Source organism: Rhinichthys klamathensis, unplaced genomic scaffold, assembly GCF_029890125.1.
Source record: "Rhinichthys klamathensis goyatoka isolate OS25496 unplaced genomic scaffold, OSU_Roscu_1.1 h1tg000289l_1, whole genome shotgun sequence".
NCBI lineage: Eukaryota > Metazoa > Chordata > Actinopteri > Cypriniformes > Leuciscidae > Rhinichthys > Rhinichthys klamathensis.
Genome location: NW_026606808.1, coordinates 295,268 through 313,121, shown reverse-complemented (window position 1 = coordinate 313,121; position 17,854 = coordinate 295,268). Strand labels below are relative to the sequence as shown.

Sequence of the window (17,854 nt, the reverse complement as noted above, 5' to 3'; positions counted from 1 at the left end):
CTGAGTTTTTATAATGTTACACCAATGCATTCATTAAGTATAGCATTGTAATCACAAAACTATTGAATTCAATGGAAATTTCATGTTTTGTTCTATTATAGCGCCAACACCTGGCACAATCCCATAATTTTTTTCATGTCACCTCAGAGTGAGCCCATACAGGTGTGTGTCAAATATGGTGAAAATATCTCATTTAGTTTTGGAGTTATAGACATTTATATGTATAAACACAAAAAAAATTACTGACACCTGACTTTGATTGGATTTTATTACCACTTACTATCAATATTTTGACATTTCGGCAATATTATATGGCCAACGACCTAAGTTTCCAAACTTCTGATGGTGGTTTCGTCTCGATCGGTCTAACGGTTTCGAAGATATTAGCAATTGTTTTTTAAGTGCTAAATCACAACGCTACACAAACCGTAAGGTGTAACCTAGCATGGGTGGTATCGTTGGACTCGGCAAGGATTCAGGAGCCCAAGGAGATGATTCCTGTGAAAATCAGTCAACCACACTCAGAGTTATAAGCATTTGAAAATTGTATTTTACCACTAGGTGGCGCTGTTTCGAAACTTCTCAGGCTCCTTCAGGGCATCGTACTGATGACCCATACCGAGTTTCGTAACAATCCGTTCATGCGTTCAGAAAATACAGCTTTTTGGAACATAATTCAACATGGCCGATCTGGGAAAATTGGATATCAGTCGACTCGGCCTGACGCCCTGAATCCAACGTTTTGGATTCATGATTTTGGACAAAGCGTTCAGAAGTTATAAGCAAAAATAGCCATTTTCAAGTTTGGTCTGAATACGATAAAGCGTTGCGGAGATACAGCCTTACGTCTGTTTTTGCAAGCGCTACGTAAAATGTGTTTGTGCTATTTATCGAAAACGGTTTGACCATAGGTTCTCAAAGTGCGGCCCGCGGGCCAATGGCGGCCCGCCGAAACATTTCTAGCGGCCCGCGATAACATCTGTAAAACTGTTAAAACTATTGCTTTGAAAAAATGAATATCTCCGTTTAGTGGTGTTTAGCGGCATCCATAGGCATAAGCGGTAATTACATGATCGCACTTGACCTCACTCCCAAGGCCACCAGGAACAGTGGTTGTCTACACAGGAATAGGAATCGTGGCCAACCGAAACCAGCACCACAAATCCCATTGCAATTTAAAAGGGTATGTTGACCAAGTAATCAATATTCAATGTGACTTAATAATAATCTTAACAATGTCAAGCTTATTAATAGCCGCGTTTCCATTACCTTTCAAAATGTTCGCGGGCGCGAACACTTGCATTTTCCTATCAACAGTGGAAACAACTTAAACTAGTCTATCATTTCTGGTCATACAGAAAATAATAATGCATTATTCGCAACTACTTTTATTTGTGTAAACTCATAACAAGAAAACGTGCTTTTGTAAAATAAAATAAAACAATCAGTAGCCTAGGCTACTACGCGCTTTCATGATCTCCGTGAACTGGAGCGCGAGAACTGAAACAAAATATAGCCTATGTAGGCTAAAGCTTAAAATGTGCACTTTTAAACAAACAAACTCGAATCGAAAGCAAATACCTGATTATGTAATCCGTATGAAAGGTGGATTTCTCTCTAATGCAAATCTGCAATAATGGAAACGCGACTGACAAGCAATGATAGAAATGAATGATGATGATGACTTGTTTGGTAAGCTTCTATTTTAAAAGTTTCTTTCTCTCCCCCCCAAAATTTTCACAAGTTTTGCCAGGTTTAGCCTCAGTTATGAATTAAAATGTGTTTATTGCAACTAATGTAAACTGTAGAGATGCAACCTGGTCATTAAAATAATTTCAAATGGGATTTTCTTTTCAGTTTTTTTTTCTTCGTTTTCTCCCCCGCCACTTTGGCGGCCCTCAGTTCAATGTTGGATTCCTAAATTGGCCCTCACCTATCAAAACTTTGAGAACCCCTGGGTTTGACGAATCGACTTGAATTCAATACTTTTTTGTCGCCATGGTCTGGAGATGATCTGGTTCGATTTTCGTGAAAATCGGAGCATCGGCCTAGGATGAGTTCGAAAAAGTAGTTTTTTTTGGAGAATTCAAAATGGCGGACAAATTACCATGACGGAAAATGATGTCATAGGGTGCAATTGAATCGTTGTGAGCCAAGGAATCAGGGGAAAAAAGAATTTTGTTTCTAGCCCTTATGGTAAATGGACTGCATTTATATAGCGCTTTCACAGACCCAATGGCCACCAAAGCGCTTTAAATTTTGCCTCACATTCACCCATTCACTCTCTCATTCATACACCAACGGCGGTGTCAGCCATGCAAGGCGCCATCCAGCTCGTCGGGAGCATCTGTGGTTAGGTGTCTTGCTCATGGACACCTTGACACTTGGTCAGGTGGAACCGGGGATTGAACCACCAACCTTTTGGTTTGTAGACAACCTACATGAACCACTGAGCCACTGCCCAGCACAAACATGAGTGACAGTTGGTGGCGCTAGTGGGATTGAGTTAGAGACTCCAAATTTGCTATGGTGACAGTTCAGACTATCCTCTATCTGTGTGCCAAATTTCATAACGTTCCCGCAAGCGGTTCTATATGGGCTACCATAGACACCCAGTCAGAAGAAGAAGAAGAAACGGAAGAATAATGATAATAAGAATCGGAACAGATACAATTGGTGCCTCCGCACCTTCGGTGCTTGGCCCCTAAATATATTTAATGTTAATTACAGAAAAAGTGCGATGAATTAGTTAATATTTTTTTAATCGATTGACAGCACTAAATACGATATATTTAATAGTTCTTGAGTTATAGGCATACAAACTTTGGAGAGAAAACATGTGATTTCCTTTTTCCCATTTTTGAACTGTCACCGTTGGCGTATAATGGAACAAGGCTTGCTAAAGCAACAGATATTAGTAAAAGAGTTACTAATCTCTAAATGTCAGAAATTTTTATCTGTTTATGACAAAGGAAGATTATTTTAGGTTGTAAAATGTCATGTGGTGCAACTCCTCCAAAACTGAATGTTTATGAATTAATATGACGTTTCATTAAATCGTTCAATTAACTTGAGAATAGTGTAAAGGTCTTCAAAACCATATGAAATCAAAAAACTATTTTCTGTAAATTTGAAACATGTTTTAAACAAGATTTGTCATTGACTCAACTGTTTGGGAAATGTAAAGCCTAAAAGTGAACTTGAAGCTATAAAACATGAAGATGCTCATGTAGTGGATACGGTCGTTGCACAACAACAAGTAGGTTTTTTTTAGCTTCAGAAAAAGGAAGGAAATGATATCATCTGTTTGCCTGGTCATCTTCAGACGTTGACAGCACTTTTGCAACAGCACACAACTTCTTCATAGCTGGAGAAATCTGCAACATGTAAGTATGTAAATCTCTCATTAAAATTTGTTTTAAGAAAATTGTTAAATTGACATTTCCTTAACCATGGTCTAACTTTAAACAAATACAATTCATGAAGGAGTTATTTAGATAAATGAGTTGAAATTAATGAGTGCCTCTTTCCACATTTTTTTTTTTTTCGTTCTGGACAAACAAGTGAATTATTTTCAAAGTTTAAGCATGGACTTCAGACTCATATCACTGATCCTACTTATACACATCTCGGGTAAGATTATTGTGTTAATGGATTGTAGTGTATCAATGTCTTATCAAAATTAAAACATTTTAGACATTTTAGACATGAAGGAGAGATGCCCCACTTCTGTCATGTGGTTTGTCATAGAGGATCTTTCCTTCGTCAATGCAAACTTTTTGGTCTAAGTGTTACCTTTTTCATCAGGTTCTCTAACATTGGACTGCCTCTCGGTGACCAGTGAAGATGTTTGTGCTCTGAGCGAAAGCCCTGTGCAGCTGAGATGTTCTTATTCCAACTTCAAAATCAAAACTGTGTTCTGGTTCAGCCAGAAACAGAGTACAAACTGGAGAAAGAATGATGAACCTGAAGACTTGACTTTAGACTCGGACTACTCAGGACGGGTGAAGCAGGAGGTCTTAAAAGACCGTTCAACACTCACAATATCAGACCTGAGAGAGAGAGACTCTGGAGAATATCAGCTCATGTTCATCATGAAGGATGGAGTTAAACATCTCAGCTCAGTCGCCGTCAATCTAACAGTCCCAGGTGAAACTGAGTCTAGATTCTGGTCACTTCAGCTGCTTTCTTTTGTCATGTGATGAAGTATTTCTTATTTTTGTACTTTAATTCAGTCCTGCAGGTGAGAATGAATCCTACAGACCCGAGAGATCAGAGTATAAAACTGACCTGTGATTTTTCCTGCACCGCTGGAGCTGAGTATTATTACTGGATGAAGGATGGAAAGTATTACAGAAGTACAGTGTCTCGAGACATATTTGTGTCACCCAGCACAGAGGCTGGCAGATATTCCTGTGATCTTGATACAAACTTAAAACATCGCTCCTCTACTGTGTGTGAGTGTCAAATAATACACACAATGCGGTACCGTTTGTTCATCCATGTGTATATTTAAACATGTTTTAAAGTAAGTGTGAGTTTTACATGTTAATCTGTAACTCTTTCAGGTATTTCTAAGAGTGGCTGCTGGGATGTGTCTTACTCCTCTAGAAGAGTCTGTGCTTTGATGGGCTCAACAGTAGATATTTCCAGCACATACTCACATCCCTCTGGTTATACTGTAAATAAAACATTCTGGCATTACGTTCAGCCTGGTGACTTCAGTGATCTGCGTGAGGAGCTTCAGTTTGCTGGTCGTGTGGAGTATGAGGGAAACACACTGAGAATCAAAGAGCTCAAGATGAACGACTCTGGAGAATATAAATTCAGGATCATCACTGACACAGCAGAAGGAAAATACTCTGGATCACCTGGAGTCATGCTTACTGTCACAGGTAACTGCTTATTCAAAATTGAGTTCAAAATGTTTCCTATATAATTTCTAATAGGCTTTTGTGTGTGTGTGTGTGTGTGTGTGTGTGTGTTCTTCAGATACGACAGTGATAAGCAGCCCAAACATTATATCAGAGGGACAGGAAGTGATATTAAGCTGTTCAACTAAATGCACTCTGAACAACAATCATATTTACATCTGGTACAAGAACGGACGACTCGTAACGGATGGATTCACTAAAGCCAACAAGCTGTACCTGGACTCAGTCAGCAATGAAGATCTTCAAGAGTATTCCTGTGCTGTAGAAGGTGACACTTCTCTCATGATACATGTGCTTTAGTCTGAAATGATTGCTGCATTAAGATGATGCACTTGATATGTAATTATAGTTTTGATGTTATAAGCGTATTTTTAATTTTTGTGTATCTGTAACTTGTGTCTTATGCTAGAAAGTCCAGAGACGAAAACACCTTTACTGAACGCCGTAATCATACTGTCCGTGTTTCTGATCATTGCACTCATAGGAGTCCTGTGGTATAGGTAAAAAATTGTTTCTATTATGTATTCTATTTTTTCCTGAGGTCCATTTGTAATATTTGTCAAGGGAAAAAGTTGCATTATCATTTCCACCCTCTCTCTTACTCTGAAATAAACAACCATTTTTTGCCACTGTCATAACCCGGCTCAAAGGCCATGACAAATTCAAAGAGGACGCGAAAGATTGCCAAAAGTAAACATTTATTGTAATAACTTAAACAATAAAACTAATAAGTAACAGCAAGTAGCGCGTGTTGGTCAGTGACATCAGTGATGTAAATGTGGATGAGTGACTGTTGCAAAGTTGAGTGTTGAAAAATAAAGGTAACAGAACATAATATAATCAACAACAAAACAAAGATGTGCTGCTGGCAGGAGTGAGACCAGGTCAGAGAGAGCGAGAGATTCAAAAGGCCGGAGTATTTATCTTCCCACAGCATCTAGCGCAGGTGCTCCCAATCTGGTGCTGATACCTTCATAGCTGATACCCCCCCCCCCCCCCCCCCTTAAAGTCGGTGTCCCCAAGGACCACCGACCTAGCAGTAACACCTAACAACACTACTCCACATATCTAAATAACCTAAACTACATCAATATGACACAAAGACGATATCTGACCTCCGTCCCAGCCACTTCACCTGCAAATTTCCCCATCTATGCTCATCAATCCCGGAACCTGAAAAACAGATTAAGAAAATAAATACAGAAGAAACAGATATAGAAATAAGAGGCAAGAGTACAAGAGGCAACATCAACTTGGAGCCCATACTAATCCCCATCACTGCAGAGGAGCACGAGACAGTGCATCTGCAATAATATTCTCTGACCCCTTTATATATTTAATGTCCAGGTTATAAGCCTGGAGAAACAATGACCAACGGGTCAATCTCTGGTTGGGACATCTGAGCGACCGCAAAAAAGTTAGTGGATTGTGGTCAGTATAAACCACAATCGGCCCTCCTGCTGCTACATAGACATCAAAATGCTGTAAGGCCCAAATAAGTGACAATGCCTCCTTCTCAATCACGGAGTAATTACTCTGATAACTGTTAAATTTTCTAGAGAAGAAACTAACTGGTCTCACCAAACCTTGATCATCCCCCTGGAGTAACACAGCACCTGCTCCCACCTGACTGGCATCCACTTGAAGCATAAAAGCTCGATCAAAACAAGGAGCTGCCAGAACAGGAGCAGAACACAACAGCAATTTCACATTATCAAAGGCTTGTTGACAACCAGCCGACCAAACAAACTTAATCTTGGTCTTGAGCAGTTCGGTAAGAGGAAACACCACAGTGGAGAAGTTTTTACAAAAACCTCTATAATAACCCACTAAACCCAAGAACCTCTGAAGCTCCTTTTTTGTGGTGGGTTGTGGATACTCTGCTATTGCCATGACTTTGGCCTGGACTGGAGCCACACGGCCCTGTCCTACCACCCGGCCAAGATATGTCACTGTGGCCATGGCAAAACTACACTTAGCCAAATTGATGGTGAGGTGTGCTTCCACCAAACGCTCAAACAAGGAACGAATGCGCTGAAGATGTGAATGCCAGGTGTCACTATAAATGACCACATCATCAAGATAAACAGAACAACCTGCCAAACCAGACACTACCCGATTCATCAACCGCTGAAATGTTGCGGGGGCATTTTTTAACCTAAATGGCATCACATTATACGAATATAAACCCAAAGGTGTAGTAAACGCAGAAACTTCCTGTGCACGCTTGGACAAAGGCACTTGCCAGTAACCTTTAAGCAAATCAAATTTGCTAACAAATTTGGCAGATCCCACCTGATCTATGCAGTCATCCATGCGTGGAATCGGAAAAGAGTCTGATTTTGTGACCGCATTAACTTTCCTAAAATCTGAGCAAAATCTTGGTGTGCCATCATGTTTTGGCACCAAAATACAAGGGGAGGCCCAACTAGATGCAGCAGGAACAGCAATATCATTTTGGAGCATGTAATCCACCTCAGCATCCAAATAACTTCGTTTACCTGGTGCCACACGATAAAAATGCTGTTTAATTGGCTGAGCATCTCCAACATCTATATCATGCTCAATCCAACTGGTACGTGAAGGAATGTCACCAAACAGACAAGGACACTTGTGTATCAACTCAGCCAATTCCCTACATTTAGACTCAGGCAAATGAGCCAACAACTTATCCAAATTAATAAGAGACTCTGAATTTTTCAGTCTCCCACAGAGCACGCTTTCGTCTGGCTCCGGCACCCCATCTGACTCCTGCGACAACACCTCTGAAATTACCAACAATGCTGGACAGACAACATTCTTCCCATCTTGACATGAATCAATCTCTACACGCTTGTAATAAGGTTTAAGAAGATTAACATGATAAAGTCGTTGAGCCTTCTTACGTCCTGGTGTCTCCACAATATAGTTCAACTCTGAAATTTTCTCACTCACAGTGTAAGGACCCATAAACTTAGCTTGAAAAGGTGAGCCCACAATGGGCACTAGTGCAAGGACCTGGTCACCTGGACTAAACTCCTGTCTCTCGGTGCGTCTGTCATACAACTTTTTCATTTTACTCTGCGATACCCCCAATTTCTCTTGTGCCATACACCCAGCTTTAAACAAACGGTGTCTGAACCCATTCACAAAGTCAATCAGATTTTTCGATGGCTCAGTATCAACACAGCCACTTTTCAAGACAGCCAAAGGACCCCGCACTGTATGCCCAAAAACCAAGTAATTTGGGCTAAAGCCTGTACTTTCCTGTACAGCTTCCCGCGCTGCCAACATGAGCCACGGGAGCCCGTGCTCCCAGTCTCCATCTAGCTCTGTACAATATGCGCGCAATAGAGACTTGAGCGTCTGATGGAACCTCTCCAAAGCACCCTGGCTTTGCGCATGATAGGCCGAAGACTGGTTTTGTTTAATATGTAATAGCTTCAACACTTGACAAAACATATGTGATGTAAAATTTGACCCTTGGTCGCTCTGGATCACCTCAGGGATGCCAAATATGGAAATGAACTGTGTTAAGGCCCTAACGACTGACTTAGTTGTAATAGACCTTAACGGGTACGCGGCTGGGTACCTGGTGCTCTGACACATAACCGTCAGTAAATATTTACAACCAGATTTAGCAGAAGGCAATGGACCAACACAATCAACAATAAGGTGTGTAAAAGGTTCCCTTACCGCTGGAATAGGCTGCAATGGCGCAGGTTTAATACCCTGATTCGGTTTACCTGTAAGCTGGCATACATGACAGGTCTTAATATACCCAGACACATCCTTTTTCAGTCGAGGCCAAAAGAAATGTTTTAGGACATTGAGGTACGTTTTACGGACACCAAAGTGCCCACACTCGTCATGTGCCACCTTCAAAACAACGGGACGAAACTTCGCTGGCACGACTACCTGAAAAACATCCCCTTTCACACCATCTTCACTCACTGGAACCCATTTTCTGAACAGCAATTCCTTATGCAAGAAATAACCCGATGCCACATTACCAATCTCCAAGGCAGGCAGCACACACCGGAACATTTCCTTTAAAGAAACGTCATTGCGCTGCTCTTGAATAACCTCACTAGGAGACAGTGACAAGGGCAACTCAGCCAGAGATGGGACCTGCAAAGGTACATCAACACAGTTAGATTCAGGGAACACATCAAGCTGTAATTTATGCATGGCACGTGTAACCACACAGGCCGGAGAAACTTCCTGCAATGCACCAGAATTCGAACCCGACACAAACTCAGATGGATGTAATGTGCCTATTGGTGATGCAGGAGGAGTGCCAGCCCAAACTCTACTACCAGCCAAACCGTTCCCTAAAATAAGATGTATACCCTCAATAGGTAACGTTGAAAGTACACCCACAACAACCTCACCTTGAACCAGTTCACAGTCAAGAACCATCCTGTGCAAAGGTGCTGGAAACACACTCAATCCCATCCCACGACTGAGAACAAAGTCACCAGTATCTGTGTCCCCAGCGAAAGGCAACACAGAGCTTACAATGTAGGAGTTGTAGGCCCCCGTATCCCTCAAAATCTTTAATGGGATTTTTACCTTACTCCCCACCAGTGATACAGACCCATCTCGAATGAAAGGAGCATAAGATGCCAAAACATCGGATTCACAAATGGGAGCTAAGCTCACCTCAGCAACACAGTCGGTATTCACGGTTGCAGCAAATGCCACAGGTCTAATATTGGCTTTCGTTCCCTTTGTCTTAGCCTTTAATACAGCACAATCCACCTTCCAATGACCCTTTTCATGACAATAGTTACAGACATCATCAAATGTACGATTTATCCTAATGTCAGGTTTCATATTACCGACTTTCCTCCAACTCACCATATCCGACGGCGCATCAACGCCACTACGTCGCGGACCAAAATCAGAAGCTACATGACGCTCCCAAAAACTGCTCTTATGGAGTAAGACATACTCATCAGCTGCAACAGCAGCGTTCCCAACGGTAACAACTTCTCGCTCCGAGATGTATGTGGAAACACGTTCTGGCAGAGTATTTTTAAACTGTTCCAATATTACCAAATCACACAAACCCTCAAAGGTGGTGACTTCAAGTGCAGTTAACCAACGCCTAAAGTGAGTTGAAAGATCTCTGGCAAACTCGGCATATGTCTGGCCTTTTTCTTTTTCCCATGACCTAAAACGTTGGCGATATGCTTCTGGCACAAGCTCATAAGCTCTAAGAATAGCTGCTTTTATTTGATCATAGCTAGAGCTATGTTCAGGATTTAAAGACGCATACGCTTCTTGTGCTTTCCCAGAAAGCACACACTGAAGCATCAGAGCACAATCACAATCAGGCCAGTTCCTGGCCTTAGCCACACGTAAAAAAAAAATAAAAATGTGTCTGGGTCTTTTTCATTAAATTGTGGCAATAAGCGCAAGTTACTCACATCAAAACGGTCAGATGATCTGGCCTGCTGCCCCCCAAAAGCCTCACTTGACAATAAGCCATTTCTGATCATTGACAATCGATCTCCCTCTAAATCTATTTTTGCCTGTTCGATGTCCTGGCGAATTCTCTCCACTTCCAGCTGCTTTTTAATGTCCAATTCATGTTTCATTTTTTCATGGTCTAACTGCAACATCAACATTTCTTTCTGCTGCTCAAAGGTTAAACCATGTATCGCTGGACTCTGAGAAAAATCTGTTTTAGATACCGACATAACTCCAGCTACTAATAACTTAGATTTAATAGCTAATTTAATGGTTTCTTTGACACGTTTGTCTCCGACCACCTCCACTGAATAATGCTCAGCAATCTGAAGCAGCTGCTCTTTTGTGTACTTATCCAGGGATTCCTGAGATGGAGCAGTAATAAATGCTTCGACTTCAGACATTTTAAAATTTCCTATGCAGCAAACACGCAAAAACTAAATAAACAAATTTCACTCAGTGATCAGATAGACACCGACGTTCACCCGTGTGGCCAAAGAGAACTAAGCCCCAACGTGGTTCGGAGTTTCCCCACTATCTAACCAGTACAACTAACTAAGCTCCCCCCTAGTCTTCATGTGGCTAGTTGTGGTGGGTACTTACGCACTAGAGACCGCTGGATCAGGAAAGCGACTGGTAAATCAGCAACCCTCCCGAAACCACGGACATGCTCCCAAGCAACAGCTTTTCCCACGTTCACCACAACACTACCCCCCAACAGCTCAACGAACCCAAAGGGGAACGTCGCTACAACCTACACGGGAAAACCTCGCACCACCTGACAAAACCACACAGGCAAACCGGCCAATGTCAACCGGACCAGCTGATCACAGAACGAACCACACGCAAACAACAACTGTTTATTTATATCCAAACAAACTAGGAGTAAAAAAAATAAAATAATAATAAACAAATATAGTAGGCTACTTGCTTACCGACAAAGTCATCTTCAAGTGCGTGTCTCTTCTGTTATCCAAACAATCCCCGCATCTGCCCAGATAAACCAGAGAACAAAGCCCACTGAGCGCGCCGCACGAGCGCTCCGAACAAACTTCCCGCCTACACACTATACTAAGCAACAAACTGGAATACTAAGTAACAACTATAATTTTCCGTAATCTTACCAAACAATCGCGGTACTAACAGGAAAATCACGGCTGGACGAGCCCCCAATTTGTCATAACCCGGCTCAAAGGCCATGACAAATTCAAAGAGGACGCGAAAGATTGCCAAAAGTAAACATTTATTGTAATAACTTAAACAATAAAACTAATAAGTAACAGCAAGTAGCGCGTGTTGGTCAGTGACATCAGTGATGTAAATGTGGATGAGTGACTGTTGCAAAGTTGAGTGTTGAAAAATAAAGGTAACAGAACATAATATAATCAACAACAAAACAAAGATGTGCTGCTGGCAGGAGTGAGACCAGGTCAGAGAGAGCGAGAGATTCAAAAGGCCGGAGTATTTATCTTCCCACAGCATCTAGCGCAGGTGCTCCCAATCTGGCGCTGATACCTTCAAAGACAAAAGGGAAACAGTGAACTGCCCAACACCACACAGCAAAACACCCAACTATGCATGGCCGTCACACCACTGTGCCTTCAAGCCTTCGGTTCAAACATCATCTTTGCATATGAAATAAGGAACCATGCTTTCTCATGGACTGTGCGAATGCTGCCCTCTCTAGTTGTTACAGTCAGACTCAAATAATCAGGGACCATTTGAACTCTTTCCAACTCTTGAGATCCTTCAGAACGATCTGCAGAGCTGTAGGTGCTACACAGCAGGAGCAACACAAACTTGACCCTATTCTATTCTACTTGTCGTTATGTCTTAACTAACATAACTTAATTATCTGTCTCACTTCCTCCTTATTGCTTTACCATGAATTTTTGGGCAACGTCATCGCTGTTGTATAAATGTGTGTGGTGATGGTTAATGTGTCATGGTTTTGAAACGAGCTGTTTTTGCAGGTTAGTTTAAGTAGGTCTGTTTGGATTGGGAGGAAATTGAGTTTTAAAATGTATAGGTTGTTTTAGTACATTGAACTCATTCAATCTTAAGATCCATTAAAAAACATTTTTCTTTTGACACGATGCAGTTTAAACAGGAGGAGAAGGAATAATTCATCTCAACAGCATGAGGACACTAAGGATGTTGTACAGGTGAGAGCATCTGACCAAACAGGTTATTTGACACACTATGCTTAAATATATTTTGTGTTCTGTCACTGATATTTTGTATTATGCTCTCTTTTCTCCCTTAACTCTCAGTCGAGTTCTGCTACACTGTATGATAATGCTGAACCCTTGTCTACGGTCTGCACACAGCAAGTTCACGTGAAGGATCAGGACGTTCATTATTCAACTATTAATTTCAAGCAGTCTCACATGACGAACACATCTTTGGCTCCTACTGCTGTACATTCAACCTCAGATGATGTTCATTATGAATCTGTGAAGTTCAGTAGACACTCAGGTTAGACCATAGGTTCTCAAAGTGCGGCCCGCGGGCCAATGGCGGCCCGCCGAAACATTTCTGGCGGCCCGCGATAACATCTGTAAAACTGTTAAAACTATTGCTTTGAAAAAATGAATATCTCCGTTTAGTGGTGTTTAGCGGCATCCATAGGCATAAGCGGTAATTACATGGTCCGACCGACCGATCGCACTTGACCTCACTCCCAAGGCCACCAGGAACAGTGGTTGTCTACACAGGAATAGGAATCGTGGCCAACCGAAACCAGCACCACAAATCCCATTGCAATTTAAAAGGGTATGTTGACCAAGTAATCAATATTCAATGTGACTTAATAATAATCTTAACAATGTCAAGCTTATTAATAGCCGCGTTTCCATTACCTTTCAAAATGTTCGCGGGCGCGAACACTTGCATTTTCCTATCAACAGTGGAAACAACTTAAACTAGTCTATCATTTCTGGTCATACAGAAAATAATAATGCATTATTCGCAACTACTTTTATTTGTGTAAACTCATAACAAGAAAACGTGCTTTTGTAAAATAAAATAAAACAATCAGTAGCCTAGGCTACTACGCGCTTTCATGATCTCCGTGAACTGGAGCGCGAGAACTGAAACAAAATATAGCCTATGTAGGCTAAAGCTTAAAATGTGCACTTTTAAACAAACAAACTCGAATCGAAAGCAAATACCTGATTATGTAATCCGTATGAAAGGTGGATTTCTCTCTAAAAGCGCATCTGCTTAACAGCGGAGATGGAGATATGTTTTTAGCCGACACTTAGAAAACAATAGTTTATTAATAAACAATTAAAATGCCTCGCTGTTTTTTCAGACGCATTTATTATCATTAGCCTATAACTCACCTATAAATCAGGCTAGATCAGACACGTACAGGCTATATGGCTCTTCTCATTCATCACTGCGGGAAAAATAGAAATTCCAGGTTCTAATTTGGCCTTAGAAAACCAGTAAAATCGACATGTTTTCCATATTAATTTGTGAATATTTAAAATGTTTAATAAAGGGGCAGAAAGTGATTTAAACAAAAATCTGAAGTCTGTCGATATTCACTTTTTTTGCGCAGCAGTTGGTGAAGCCAGTTTAAATTAAAATTTTGTTCAACTTTGCGTTTTAAAAAGACAACAACCGTTCATTTTTTGTTGTTCAGTTACGGGTTAAAAAAGATAGATAATAATATGCAAATCTGCAATAATGGAAACGCGACTGACAAGCAATGATAGAAATGAATGATGATGATGACTTGTTTGGTAAGCTTCTATTTTAAAAGTTTCTTTCTCTCCCCCCCAAAATTTTCACAAGTTTTGCCAGGTTTAGCCTCAGTTATGAATTAAAATGTGTTTATTGCAACTAATGTAAACGTCTCGGTTACGGATGTAACCCTCGTTCCCTGAGTAGGGAACGGAGACGTTCCGTCGGATGACGACGAATGGGGGTTTCGCTTAGAAGCCAATCAACTTCAAATACTTCAAAACGAGCCAATGGCAAAGAAATGCCATGGGTCTGCGGAATTTGCATAGCGTAACTCCGCCTCACCTCGTGAGTATATAAGGAGAACGCTGGCAGCAAACCGGCATGTTTCTTCGCTGAGGAGCCAACCTGAGTTCAGGCGATCCCCGCGGTACAGCGGAAGTGGCAGGAAGACGGAACGTCTCCGTTCCCTACTCAGGGAACGAGGGTTACATCCGTAACCGAGACGTTCCCTTTCGTTGTCACTCCGAGTTCCGTCGGATGACGACGAATGGGGATACCAGTCTAATCACGCCATTTCTCAGCTGTCTTCCAGTGCCCTGCGTAAATCTGAGATCCCTGTCGTGAGACTAGCACGGACGAAGGACTCCTATTTAACACAGGAATACCAAGGTACACTGGGGAGCATATCCCAGATCTTAGGGAAGTATGCAATTACTGCCAACCCAGAGGGGGGGACTTAAGAATACACATATGACCCGAGGGATGCATATGGGGAATCACTGGGGTGTCCAGCCGCAGGTGGAATATTTCAACCCCAGGGGTGGCAAGGTGGCTTGCCAAGGGAAAGACACATGCTCAGAGAGGCTTACAGTGGGAATACACATGTGGGGGTAGCTCCGGGAGGTACCATGCACACGGGAGGCACCTAGCCGACGCGCAGGCAAGAGACACTGGCGCCGACGTCAGGAGTGCTGGAGGAACTCAGGGCTTTCGGAGAAGCTCACCTGAGGAGAATATCGCACGTATCCAGTCCGTGGAGTGGAGTGGCGAGCAAGCGAAGACACCTGAGCGGGTCCGGTACTAGCTGGTTGAAGCGAGTACATGAGAGGACACTGGCTCCACTCGGAGATTGTAGAATCTGGCGAATGTGTTAGGTGTCGCCCAGCCTGCAGCTCTGCAGATGTCTGTTAGCGAGGCGCCATGCGCTAGAGCCCAAGAGGATGCCACACTCCGGGTGGAGTGGGCAGTCACACCAAGGGGGCACGGTCGACCTTGCTGCTGGTATGCCAAAGCAATGGCGTCCACTAACCAGTGAGACAACCTTTGCTTGGAGAGAGCCTTTCCCTTCAGCTTCCCACCATAACAGACAAAGAGCTGGTCTGAGGTCCTGAAACACTGCGTTCTGTCTACATAGATGCGAAGAGCACGTACTGGACAGAGCAGTGCCAAGGCTGGGTCTGCCTCCTCCGGGGGCAGCGCTTGTAGGTTCACCACCTGGTCCCGGAAGGGAGTGGTAGGAACCTTGGGCACATATCCAAGCCGGGGTCTCAGGATCACGTGAGAATAGCCCGGCCCGAATTCTAGGCACGCTTCGTCAACGGAGAATGCGTGCAGGTCCCCCACCCTCTTAACGGAGGCCAACGCAGTCAGAAGCGCTGTCTTCATAGATAGGAAGTTTAGCTCGACTGACTGCAAAGGCTCAAAGGGAGCACTACGCAGGGCAGTTAGGACCACTGCGAGGTCCCAAGAGGGTACGAGAGGAGGGCGAGGAGGATTCAGTCTCCTCGCTCCTCTCAGGAACCTGACGATCAGGTCATGCTTCCCCACCGACTTACCTTCTATAAGATCATGCTGTGCGGCAATAGCGGCGACATAGACCTTGAGGGTGGAGGGAGACAGCCTTCGCTCCAACCCCTCTTGAAGGAAGGAAAGCACGACGTTGATCGAACATCTCCGGGGGTCTTCTCGGTGAGAAGAGCACCAGTTGACGAAGAGGTTCCACTTCAACGCATAGAGGTGTCTCGTGGACGACGCTCTAGCGGAAGTGATGGTAGCCGCCACCGCTGGTGGCAGGGTACTCAAACCTGCCTCGTCCCGTCCAGGAGCCACACGTGGAGGTTCCAAAGATCGGGACGAGGGTGCCATAGGGTGCCCCGTCCCTGAGAAAGTAGGTCCTTCCTCAGAGGTATGGGCCAAGGAGGTGCTGTCGCGAGGAGTACAAGTTCGGAGAACCAGGTCCGGGTGGGCCAGTACGGCGCGACCAGAGTGACCTGCTCCTCGTCCTCCCTGACCTTGCGCAGGAGTTGCGCAAGAAGGCTCACTGGGGGAAACGCATATTTGCGGCCCCGCGGCCAGCTGTGCGCCAGAGCATCCGTGCCGAGCGTGCCCTCGGTCAGGGAATAATACTGGGCGCAATGGGTCGAGTCGTGAGAGGCAAACAGATCTATCTGTGCGTCCCCGAACTGGTCCCAAATCAGCTGAACCGTCTGGGGATGGAGTCGCCAATCTCCGGGGAGGGGCTGAAGCCGTGACAGCTCGTCGGCTGCACAGTTCAGGGCTCCAGGGATGAAAATGGCTCGAAGCGACCTCAGATGCTTCTGACTCCATAAGAGGAGGTGGCGGGCGAGTTGCGACATACGGCGGGAGCGCAGACCACCTTGACGGTTGATGTACGCTACGGTCGCGGTATTGTCTGATCGGACTAGTACATGCTGGCCCGAGAGCACGGCTCGGAAGCGGCGCAGGGCGAGCTGTACAGCCAGCAACTCGAGGCAATTGATGTGCCATAAGCGGTGGGGTCCTGTCCAGGAGCCCGCGGCAGCACGTCCATTGCACATGGCACCCCAGCCCGTGGTGGAGGCATCTGTCGTTACAACAACATGCCGGGAAGCTCGTTCCAGAGGCACTCCTGCCCGTAGAAAACTGAGGTTCCCCCACGGGGTGAAGGTCTGACGGCAGGTCGGAGTAACTGGTACTCGGAGCGTGCCGTGTTGCCATGCCCACCTCGGGACTCGGTCGCGAAGCCAAAGCTGAAGCGGTCTCATATGAAGCAATCCGAGCGGCGTTGCCGCGGCTGCAGATGCCATATGCCCCAGGAGCCTCTGAAAAAGTTTCAGTGGAACCGCACTCTTGCCCTCGAACTGTCTCAGGCAAGTCAGCAGTGACTGCGCGCGCTCGCTCGTAAGCTGCGCGGACATGGCGACCGAGTCGATCTCCATACCGAGAAAAGAGATCCTCTGCGCGGGGCAAAGTTTGCTCTTCTCCCAGTTGACCCGAAGGCCCAAACGGGCTACATGGCGGAGTACCAAATCCCTGTGTTCGCAAAGCTGATCTCGAGAGTGAGCTAGAATCAGCCAGTCGTCGAGATAGTTCAGAATGCGAACCCCGTGTTCCCGGAGGGGAACAAGGGCTGCCTCGACGACCTTCGTAAAGACGCGAGGGGACAGGGCTAGCCCGAATGGGAGAACTGCGTACTGATATGCCTGACCCTCGAAAGCAAACCGAAGGAACGGTCTGTGTCGAGGGAGAATGGAGACATGAAAGTAGGCGTCCTTCAGGTCGATCGCTGCAAACCAATCCTGGTGCCGCACACATTCGAAAACGCGTTTGGCGGTGAGCATCTTGAACGGCAGCCTGTGAAGGGAGCGGTTCAGAACGCGCAGGTCCAGGATTGGCCGTAACCCACCGGTTTTCTTCGGGACAATGAAATACGGGCTGTAGAAGCCGGTCTTCATTTCGGCTGGAGGGACAGTCTCGATCGCACCCTT

General features: G+C 44.4%; 1 protein-coding gene across 1 annotated transcript in view; it reads left to right on the top strand.

Annotated features, from left to right (window-relative positions):
• Positions 1-3,557: 3,557 nt before the first annotated feature.
• Positions 3,558-17,854, top strand: part of LOC130103471 (uncharacterized) — a 45,637-nt gene continuing 31,340 nt past the window's right edge. Inside the window, exons 1-5 of the mRNA XM_056269725.1 lie at positions 3,558-3,633; positions 3,808-4,149; positions 4,236-4,457; positions 4,569-4,895; positions 4,993-5,202. Coding sequence (XP_056125700.1) covers positions 3,588-3,633; positions 3,808-4,149; positions 4,236-4,457; positions 4,569-4,895; positions 4,993-5,202 — 1,147 coding nt within the window. The 5' untranslated portion in view covers positions 3,558-3,587. The remainder of the gene's footprint in view (positions 3,634-3,807; positions 4,150-4,235; positions 4,458-4,568; positions 4,896-4,992; positions 5,203-17,854) is intronic.